At 39.3% G+C, this 11,944-nt stretch overlaps 1 protein-coding gene across 1 annotated transcript; it reads right to left on the bottom strand.

Annotated features, from left to right (window-relative positions):
• Positions 1-5,281: 5,281 nt before the first annotated feature.
• Positions 5,282-5,830, bottom strand: LOC141815660 (TPD1 protein homolog 1-like). The gene has a single exon (XM_074703615.1). The coding sequence runs from the start codon at positions 5,824-5,826 to the stop codon at positions 5,446-5,448; it is 381 nt and encodes a 126-aa protein (XP_074559716.1). The 5' UTR covers positions 5,827-5,830; the 3' UTR covers positions 5,282-5,445.
• Positions 5,831-11,944: the final 6,114 nt, after the last annotated feature.

Raw genomic sequence — 11,944 nt, 5'->3', positions numbered from 1 at the left:
TCTTGCATTGCTAGGATCCAATCCGTATCACTTAGAGCCTCATCGATTATTTTAGGTTCATATTGGGAGATTAAGGTGATTTGACTTGTTTCATTTCTAAATTGAGACCTAGTTCTCACTCCTATTTCTATATCCCCTACCACTTGGTCAATAGGGTGATCTTGATGATGCCTAAGAGTCCTAGTCTTAATGGGCTCCTCACACTTGTTATTGTTGCATTGAGGCTCATCCTCGAAGTCGCTTCTTCCTCCCCCTAGATTGTTGCTCTCTATTTGTAAGTTTTTCATTTCTTTGGTTATTTCTTTTGTTTGTGCATTTATATCCTCATCAATTTGTGATTTTCTAGGGTAGGTGTTACTTCAACATTTGACTTCAAACTCAACATTTGATTGTTTGAGTTCTTTATTGTAAACCCTATAGCCTTTACTAGAGGATGAGTAACCCACAAGGATTTCTTCATTCGCCTTGGCCTCAAACTTCTTCAACTCATCCTTAGTGTTTAAGATATAAACCTTACATCCAAACACCCGAAAGTAACTGATTTTTGGAATTTTGCCACTCCACAACTCAAAAAGAGTTTTTCCTAAAAATCTATGAATTGCTACCCTGTTTTGAATGTAGCAAGCGGTGTTAACCGCTTCTGCCCATAGATATTGTTAGTGAAAGGTGCACTAAGATCTTGCCTAGAGTTTCGATGTTTGACAATACACCTAAGTCTGGTCAGTTTGACCAAGGGGTGATCCAAACAGGACTTGATGTTTGGATGTGTGGAAGTGAGAGAGAAGACCTAGTCGGTTAGAGTAGGCAGTGGAAGTCCTGATCTGGATGATCGGGCAAGGGAAGTTCTGGTGAGTGAGCTGGGCAAGGGAAAGTCCTAAGTTGTAGGCTAGGCAAAAGGAAAATCCTCATTTGGAGAATCAGGCGGAAGTCTTAGCAGAGCTGAAGTGTACCAGGTGAAGTCTGGGCTGGTCTAGATGATCGAGTCGCAGCAGAAGTTTGGGCTGGTCTAGGTGACCGAGTCGCAGCAGAAGTCTGAGTTGGTTAGAGAACCGAACCGCAACAAAAATCCTAGGGGGCTAGGATAGAGCCGAGCACAAGTCCAAACAAGTCTGGAGGACTTGGTTGGCATAAATTCTCCTGAGTGGAGTGGATAGAGTGCGTTCCTAGAGTGGAACAGGAGGCGTCAGACTAACTCAGGATTTCGGTAGAAATCCGAAGTTAGACCCACAAGGTAAAGCTAGGTTGGCTTGGTTGTTTTCATGCTTATTTTATAGGAACCATAATGCAGGGTCAACTTCAACGGGTCATAACTTTTGACTCGGGACTCGAAACGAGGTACGGTCATATGCGTTGCGAAGCCCTTTCAGAGATCTACAAAAAAGGTTCTGAGTCAACTCAGATTCTGGCTGGAGTTGACTCAGAATGGCACTTGAGTCGACTCAGAAGGGCACTTGAGTCGACTCGGACAGCAGATAACGAGCAGGATGAAGTTCTATCTGTCACGCAAGCTCGAGTCGACCCAGATAGGGATCTGAGTCGACTCAGGACCAGTATAAAAGGTTGTGAACGTGTAGAAGCAAAGGCATTGAAGTTATTAACCTCCCTGCTCAACTAGTGGCACTTCTGAACGCGAACAGAGCCAAACGCTTGCAACCGGGGAAGATCCAGGAGGAGTGCGCGGCGCTCGGACTTCCAGATCGGCGGAAAATTATTTGGTTTTAATTTCTTACTTGTCCTTTCTGCTTTTACTTATTGTTCTTTATTTATCGGACTGTAAGACGGGTTTCTCCGCCTCCGAACGACGTTCGAAAAGGAGACCACTAGTGGACGGGCGCCTCCCGAATTAGAACTTGGACGTACTAACCCTGGGGGGTTAGGAACCAAGTAAAATCTCGCGGATCCTTTCTTTATTGTTTTCTAATATTTCGCTGCAAGTTTTTATAGTTAACGAACGAATTCAAAAAAGCGACACGCGCTATTCACCCCCCCTCTAGCGCGTACATCGATCCTACAGATATGTGGGTAGTGAGTATGCATTTAGCATAGTTCTAGCAGCTTCTTGTAAAGCCCTATTTTTCCTCTCAACAATTCCATTTTGTTGAGGGGTCCTTGTACATGAGAACTCATGCTTGTATCCATTTTCTAAGCAGTATTTGGATAAGTTTAAATTTTCAAACTCTCCACCATGATCACTCCTAATTCTATTTATTTTTAGTGTTCTTTCATTTTCAACCCTTTTACTAAATCCAATAAAAATGTCTAAGGTATCATCCTTATGTTTCATGAAAAACACCCAAGAGTATCTTGAATAGTCATCTACTATAACCAAGCAATACTTATTTCCATTCAATGAGGGAGTACTATGACAATCAAATAAGTCTAAATGCAATAATTCCAAAGGTAACGTAGTACTAGTTAGGGTTTTACCTTTGTGTGATGATTTTGGTTGCTTACCCTCTTGGCATGCATCACATATTTTGTTCTTGACATACTTGAGCTTTGGTAGTTCTTTCACTAACTCCTTGTTTGCCACTTTTGCTATGGTTTTCATGTTGATATGTCCAAGCCTCCTGTGCCATAGTCATCCTTCTTCTTCTTTTAACATAAAACACTCAATATACGGGTTAGAAGCAAAAGTCAAATTGAGATAATAAAAATTTTGGTTCCTATAGCCTTCTAGTATAACATTTTTCCCATTTATGAAAATGACATGTTTATATGTTTTAAGTAATGCTAATGTATATGCATGTTCTATGTCAAGGCTATGTTTATTGATACAGTTGGTTTTGTGAGTAGGAAAGGAGCTTACTAAGCATTCGTGCTTATAGTCTTACTTTCTTATGTTGCAGATCCATTTAGCAGTCACTGAACCGAGGGAAGCAGCAGGAAAAGGCTAAATAAAGATGTGTGTGATGGTGACTTAGCTGAGTCCTTGGAAATATGAATTTTAGATTGTTGGGGTTGAATTGTCTTTATACTGGACGATGTTGCATGTTGAATGCTGTTGTTAAGATGCTTTAATATCTAACTTAATAATTAGACAATAGATGCATTCTATATGTTTATTTATCACATATGAAATCACTGCTATGTTATGTTTATGTTTTTCCGCTGTGAAGTTCCGTGATTTTTCGTATGTGGTATAAGTTAAATGAACGAAAGAGTAAACTGTGACGTCCGTCAAGGCCCACGTAAGGGCGGGCGTTACACACGGTCTCTGAAGTTGATCTTCTGTTGGCAAGTATGGTCGTGTACACTGAGCACGGCCTTGTGGAGGTACTAGACACGACCGTCCATAAGAGGCACAGCCCTGTCTTGTCTTGTCTTCAATTGATACTCTGTCTCGCCTGTTTTGCTCCGTTTCCGTCCTGTAAACACACAAACACACGAGCAGTCCTCTGAACTAGGAAATAGAGAAAATAATACCTAATGCACAAATAAAGGATGTAATGAACGCAGAGAATAGCATGAAGTACAGAAAAATATGCGAATAAAGTATAGAAATCGTATATAATTCCTACGCACATCACACATCGATGTTGTAGGGAGTGGAGTGCTTCTGAATGTCTATACTACCATTACCAAGTGGGATTATGGACCAAATTTACAATATCTATCGAAGCTTCATGTGGACGACAAAGCACTCCTCCATTGCATGGTCGGAGATGTGCAAACCCAAGCAGGAAGGAGGCCTAGACTTTAGAGACTTAAAAGCTTGGAATCTAGCATTACTGGCAAAGGTGTTGTGGTGAATCCAAGACAAGAAAGACACCCTATGGATATGATGGGGGTCCCCCATACTTACCTCCCGCATGTCGAGGTGTGGGAGTGGCAGGTTAGGGATGCAGACTCATCACTTATAAATAAGATATTGCAGATACAATACATCATTGCAACATCAATTGAGTCTGTAGAGGAGGCAATATAGAGGTTGAACACATGGTGCAGTGGGCTAGGCAAGGGCACATGACAGACATAGTGAGAAGAAGCCATAGGTATTGATAGTATTGCAACAATACCTGTAGCTAAGCCACACTTTTACCTTATGGATGTTAGCACACGAGTGACTACCCATGCAAGACAAGACTGCTTGGAGGACATAAGTGGTACCTTTTGTGGGCTAGAGATAGAGACACATTCTTTAATTACTAGCTGGTTAGCCAACTATGGGAAAAGATCCGATGGTGGTTGGACATGTGACATGAGATGAGCACATACAAGAGAATGCTATAAGTCTTTAGGCACCACTACAAGGGAGCGGAGCTAGTAGTTTGGTAAAGGCTCATCCCTTTTGCTGGTTCACTGACCCCCCCCCCCCCCCCCCCCCCCCCCCCCCCCCTCTCTCAATATAAAGGGCCACTATGCTAGGTGAAACTCTCTGTAATTTACCTTCCTTCCAGATCGCGTGGAGTAGTCCTGGAGAAGCCCCCAAGGTGAGGGTTATTATCTTTTGTATAATGATTCACCTTGTATGGAGGGCAAGGAACATGACCAGATTTAAGGGAGGGAGTGAGACTTGATGTAGAGGTCATTTTAAAGAAAGTATAGATCTACATATACAAATCTCTTGGTATCTAATAAGATTTGACACTTCATTAGACATGAATTATCTAGCGATACCATTGCACGCTCTACTACTTTATCATTTTCATCAAATATATATATATATATATATATATATAACATTAGATTAAAGATATTTATAGGATGAGAAATTTATTACAATATTGTCATCAGTTTAATATTTTTTTAAAACTTAATTTAATTAAAATTATTGCACATGAAGTATTTTTATATAAAATATTATTTATCAATTTGATTAAAATCATCTTCAAACTAAGTTTTAATTTGAAATAATTTTGTCATGTTTACTACATTACTAGAGCAAGAGAATTTTTAGAATAAAAAATATATTATGGTGGTGCTTTAATATTAAAAAAAGTATTTTTTTTAAATGATAATAAAAAGACACCTTTTGATCGTTTCCGTTTCTTGTCTAAAGGAAAACTTAACCTTTTAAAATTTCTCAAATATTCTATTCTTTTGGATTCCCTAAAGTTTGTGACGCCAAGTATCTGAAACGAAATTATTATTTTAAGTTTAGTTCTTCATAAGAACTGAGCAACTCCAGGAAAGATGCCTTCTTGTTTTAATTCATCTAAATTGAGCAATTGCAATATTTTAAATGTTATTTAATATCCGAACCAGTAATACTTTCAATTAATCGACTAATAAATTCTCTCAACCTTTAATTTTATCGTTTCATAAACATTGATCACCAATCTATCACAAACACCCATTTTTGTCAAAAGGGAAACAAAAACAACTCCGTGAACAAATTTTTAACTAGAACTCTCTCTTCAACATCAGTGACAGATAACTAAGTTAATCCATAGAGATGCTCACTATATTATTGTCTTACAGTAATCATCCTCTGCTGCCTCTTCATTTGCAATCCTCTTGGATTTGGAAGCTTTCAGCAGACATCCTGAAGGCCCTGTCCCATGCGTAGCTGAACTTGACAGAGAGTGAGCTTTGGATGCTCTTCCCGTCGTTGACGAGGTAGTCGTTCCCAGCGCGCCGAAACAGCTTGGGGTCGACTAGCTTGGAGCTCGCGAAGCCCTCCGATCGCAGGAACACGCTCGCGACGCTGCAGCGGCACAAGTTCTTCACCTCCACCTCAAACACGGGATCGTACCCGACCTTGGCCCCTGTGTTGGTCTGCTGCACCTGAATGCTGGTGAGGTCGCATGGCTGACTCGCGACGATCTCGGCAACGATATGAAGCAGTAACAGAGCAAGGAGAAGCTTGAGGACGGAAGCCATTTTAGCTGCCTTTGATTTTCAGTGGGCTGCTGAGGCCTCTCTTGTAATCGAGTAGTACTTATAGAGACAGACAGATGCCTTAAAAATTTTGAGGACTATTATTGTGTTTATTCTGTAATAATTGCTTTTCGGTGTCATTAGAGATACCTTCATTGACTTGGAGAATACAAGTCTCCGGGTTCACAATGGTGTACTTTGACTAGTCAAAGTCAAGAGACAATGTTCTTAAATTTACGTACACTGAGATCGTGACTGTGCTTCGTCAGTCAACTTCCGTGTTCTTTGAAGCCCTTGCTCAACCAATTTTGTAGTAGAAAAAGACCATCATCTTTTAAGATCTAAACTTAACAGAAAAGGAATTGCAAGAATGCTCAGGAAAAGGACCTTAACATATTGTACACAGTTAAGTTGAAATGTGAAACATAAGTTGATCGGTTGGGTAGGAAGATGCCCTTCCCAACTGGTGACCGTCTTTGGTAAAGTGATCGCTTCGATAATTATTAGGAAATTTCCTACTATTTGTAAGGAAAGGACCAAAACAAAACAAGAAGTAATCTATTGTGTAAAGCAAGGTTTATTTAAGAATAGGAAGATAGTACACATTTGAAGCTACTTTGATGCTAACAAGTTACGAAACATATATATTAAGCACAGATAAAAAGGGAAAACTTTGATAAACGTGTTGCAGAATGCACAATTTCTGAGAAATTTGTCAAGGAAATTCATATAGCTATAGTTAGGTAGATTATGGGAAATCATCTCAAGAATATCATTCCTGAACACATATGGTCGTGGAACCGATCTTATCTTATGAAGCCATTGAAATAGCAAATTTCATCTTTTGTTAAAGAGAATACTATTCCTGATGAGTTACTCCCTTGAAAACATTGACAAAGGTCTCATCAATGTCATTCATAACGGTAAATTTGGGCACACCTAAGGTTTCAAAATTTTCAAAAAGAGTTAGATTTTAAAATTTTTAAAAGACGCATCTAATTTCAATTTTACCTTCTCTAATATATCAAATTTTTCTCTTTTTTCTTCTCTATCTTTTACTGCAACATCATTTTCTTTGTCTTTCCTTTTTTTTTTCTTTTTTTTTAAAATTAAATTATATTTTAATTTAAACTTTAATAAAAATTTAAAATATAAAAAAGAATGTTAATAAAAAATATTTTTTATATTCGTTAATATCTAATTATAAAAGAATAAATAAAATTAATAATAAAAATAAATTTTATTAATAAATAATAATATAATAATGAAATAAAAAATTACTTTGGTACTAGTTTCTAAAAATCAATATCACAATTTAAATATCAACAATGTTGTGATGCTGATTTTGGAAGACTAGCAACACCCACAATGTTGGTTGTTATCACACACTATGGTGTTAGTTTTCGAATACCAACATCACAGTGTTATAAAAATTTTAAATTGTTTGAGCATTACTAGAAAGACTTTAAAATAGTAAATAAGAGTTTATTTGGACTTAGATTCACCTAATAAATCTACAGGAGTTTGAATGTGTCACGAATCCGGATAACGAGATAGCTGTCCGAAAAAATTTCGAACAGCACCTCCCCAGTATCAATAAGACAATTCCCTGTATACAAACACAATAATAAAGGTTAACACGGCCTATCCATACTACAAAATATGGAATATATGCTAACTAGCATAAAAGTAAAAGGTAGCCCACACGACCACATACACATCCTACACAATATATAATAAATGAAATTCTAATTCGACTACAAAATAATTATATGAATAAACTCGTAAAAGGTACCCACGCAAAATCCAAAATCATAAGAGAAAACTCGTAACAAAATACAAGTCCAAATAAAGTCCAGTACAATGGAAATGAAATCATAAAGTCCGATACGACAGAAAATAACCAACGATACAGATATATCATCACAAGCCACAAATACATCCACACACACAAAGTGTCGTAGTCGTGAGATGGCGTAGCTGGCAGATCTCTGGCATCCTCTGTAAGCTCCTACCTGATATCTGGGAAGACAGAAAAATCCCAGGGTCCAAAAGGTGTGAGTACAGATACTCAGTGGGTAATATAGAAAGACAGTGCATGAAGTAAAGAAGTAGCAAAAGAATAGGTACATACTAATGTCATCAAAGTATCAATAAGGTATCTGCAGATAATAAACATCTAACATGGATCTCATGTAATGCAACATATGAATGACATGTCAAACATAGTGCAACAATCAAGAGTCAAACAGGTAGACAATCAAAATGCAGGATCAGTGCGGTCCAATACATATATATCATGCACATGATGCACATATGCATGATGCAACTGCCCCACTCACTACAGCACTCGTGCAAGCATCTGAGGCTGGGATGGCCGGCATCGGGGATCAGTACTCCGCGCCCTACAATCAAGTAGTCCGGTGATCCAAATCAGAGATCAGAGTCCCGCGTCCGGGTGATCTCGTAGCTATGATAAGCTACAAATCCTATGGCCGATATCTGTACTCTAGTACTCGTCACGGACTGCGTACTGCCATACAGTCTATGAGTACTCGGCTGCGTACTGCCATACAGCCGTTGAGGTAGATCATCGACTCGGCTGCGTACTGCCATACAGCCGTCGACTGCGTACTGCCATACAGTCGCCATCATCAAGATGGAAAATAGGGTATGATAACCACCTATGTAGATATACAACTAAGTCATCTACCATCACGATAAACCCACTCCAATGGGATTTACAATCGTTATCATGCATCATGATGAGATGCTCAATCAGAGTGATCATACCTACCAAACTAGTCAGTGTGCGTAGGTAATAAGCTCTACAGGTCATCAGTATCATAATAAAAGAACTATATCCAATAGCGATCATCCATGACATAGGATTGGATAGCATCATAATCAGAATGGTAATCCAAGGTCAATCGTACATAAGGTCAAGCATGATATAACCAGAATAATAACAAAGTATCGAATCATCATGAGCATGAATGGAATCAGTAAGCAACTCAACAGATACAGGAACAAGGAACATGCACTGAAATAAGGTACGAACTGTATTGACCAAATACAGTAAAATCACCCACATGATGTATCGAAGATCAAAACTAGAACCCCCAGAACCCTCGTATATATCAAACTCCAAGTATCACTCAGGGTCCTGCAAATACAATGATAATATCCTAAACACAATGATATATCAAAGTAACCCTAATCAAATTAAGAAACCCTAAGGGATACTTTTAAGGGTTAGATTAATTCTCATTCAATTAACCAGACTCAGGTTAGACTAGACTAATCTTTTGGGTATTATTAACAAGAGATAACCGATTAATTAATTAATAGCATTAACTAATTAATACAATTAACTCCCTGTTTAATTAACCCAAGCTAGACCCAACCTAATCAAGTTTTTATAAATTTTCTACTTCTTATTGCAATGAACAGAAACCCTAATTGATAGATCAAAACCACTAAATGGCAAATCCAACCAAACAACCAAATAGGATTCATATCATACAGCTCCTATTATTCCAAAAATCCAACAGAATCGGCATGAACAGAATAAATCATCAATCCCTTAGCTTACCAATTTCATCATCATCACCAATTGAATTCAAGGATCTTACCTCTATAGGGTTTCAAACCAAACCCTAGAATCTCTTGCCCTAGATCTGTTCCTCAAGCCAAGAAATACAGCCGGCTGAATCAAGATCCAAGCTCCTTGAACCCTGCCACCGATCAATCCCAATTCAGGCTATGAAGAACCATATCAAACGAATCCAAAAATCAAATCCCAGTTGACCAAAACATGATGCTTTATTTCATTAATGTTTATACACAAAAGAGCTAGTCTTTTCAGTATACTTCCTAATAGGTAGGCACGCCCGTGCCTATGAGGCACGACCACACAAGGTCGTGGCACTGTTTGTGAAGCACGGCCGTGCCTATGAGGCACGACCACACAAGGTCGTGGCACTGTTTGTGAAGCACGGCCGTGCCTATGAGTCACGACCACATCCAGTCAACCTTCTGTTATTGAGACACGGCCTGTCCATGGGACACGACCGTAAGCTAACTTATGCCTAATGTGAGGCACGGTCGTGCCTTTGAGGCATGGTCCAGCTTTTATTCCTTCTGAACTTGAAAATTTTCTGCAAAAATAGAAAAATTTATTAGCATCTCACTAAACTAAACAAAAAAAGTATATGAGTATAAAACATAAAAAAATAAAGAAAAGTAAAAACCCTTGGGTGCCTCCCAAGAAGCGCTTGTTTATGGTCTTTAGCTCGACCCCTTATTCATTAATGTACAGGGTTCATTGGTTGCCCTCTCGCAACTTTCCCCTGGGAGGAACCTTGTATTTTTGTGCTTTTGAATAAAGCTTCCTTATTTGCCCGGCCGGAGCGGGCGTCTTTGCCGGTAGGATTGGTTGGTACTCAAAATTCTTCTTCCTCGGTTGGATGTCTTCCAACCGGCAGCAGTGGGACGTTTCTGACAAATATGCATTAGAATCAAGGGAGAGGTTGAAATCAATTTTCTTACCACTAACATCCAGAGATAATTTGTGGTTTTTCACATCAATCGTAGCTCCGGAAGTGGCGAGGAATGACCTACCCAATATGATGGGGATAGACGGATCTTCTTCCATGTCAAGTACAACGAAGTCGGTAAGGATGATGAACCCCCCCCGACTTCAACCGGCACATCTTCAACTATTCCCATTGGATATCTTCATGTTTGATCCGCTAGTTGGATGGCCATTGAAATGAGCTTGAGATCCATATATCTACACTTCTCGCTTGTTATGTAGGGGATGATGCTGATGCTAGCTCCAAGATCGCAGAAAGCTCTATCAATAGAGATATTATCAATTTTGCATGGGAGAAAAAAAGCTACCTAGGTCTTTGAGCTTTTGAGGAGTCTTGTTGTTCAAAATCTTAGCGCTAACTTCCTCTGTGAGCGCCACCACATTCTTGGCCCGGGTGATGTCTTTGGTGGACATTAGCCCCTGATGCGTGTTCCGTAAGTATACGGAATGTCGCCAAATAATAAAAAGATCGAATCCACAGGGACCGTGGAATTAGTTACTAACCTAGCACAATAAGAGTGGAGAGTTCATAGGAATTGGTCTGGTGTGGGGGAGAAAGAGTGTTCTAGAGCTCCTAATCCTTAGTTCGGAGAGAGAGTTCGACTGTGACAGAATGTGGGAAGGCGATCCTATGATTTCGGATTCCTCGAGATATTGATTGATTGACTTGGATCCTCTACCATTCATCAATAAATACACAATTGTAGGGATTCTAACCAAATTATCCAATTAGACCTCGTCAGGCTTCCTCGAAATAAATCAATGATGTTCTAATGTTACTATTGTCGATTTAAGATGACTCCAGATAGCCTGGTTTATGGCTTTCCCACTGTCACTCAGGCTCCCCAGCGTGCTACTAAAATCCTACCCTCTGTCACCGGGTATCCATTTAAAGACCTCTCCCCAACAATAAGTAACCGTTAGTTATCCCTCATAAAGACTCATTATAGCCTGAGCAATTCCTCGGAAGGTCCGGTTAAAGGCTTTCCTTTTGTCACGAGGCACCCCGGGTGTACGATCCTAAGAATTCCTTAAACCATAAATTATCTCTACCCTTATAGATTTATACCATTCACAAGCATATCATCAACAAGTATAAGGCACAAATCCACAAGGCAATTGTACAATCATATCATAGAACATGGTAAATTAACAAATCCAAAGTTACAATCATCCAATAACTCCGATTCCTCCTACATCCTAGAATCTGGAGGACTACTCCATATCGGGGAGGTTACAATACAGAGAAGAAAGTAAAATGGACATCCTATTCCAAGAATCTAAGAAGAAAACAAGAAATAGGACTTATCGATGAACTTCTTCTTCTTCGGACTACAATCTCTGCGAAGATGGGGCGTGGATGTGATGGAGTGTCCAGACGGATGAATTGATCATCGAATCTAGCTCTGGAATGAGGCGTCGGTGGCTCTCCAATGTCTCCCCCTTTTCAAGGCACTTAAGGGGGTCTATTTATAGGCCTCTCCGAAATTGCCCTTGGAACAGCTAGGCACGCCTCCGTGACAC

The sequence above is a fragment of the Curcuma longa genome, chromosome 21 (genome assembly GCF_044706935.1).
Source record: "Curcuma longa cultivar G26 ecotype Majalengka, Jawa Barat chromosome 21, ITB_CL_G26_1.1, whole genome shotgun sequence".
NCBI classification, from domain to species: Eukaryota; Viridiplantae; Streptophyta; class Magnoliopsida; order Zingiberales; family Zingiberaceae; genus Curcuma; species Curcuma longa.
Note: the sequence above shows the minus strand (reverse complement) of the source record. Positions and strands in the feature narration are given on the sequence as shown.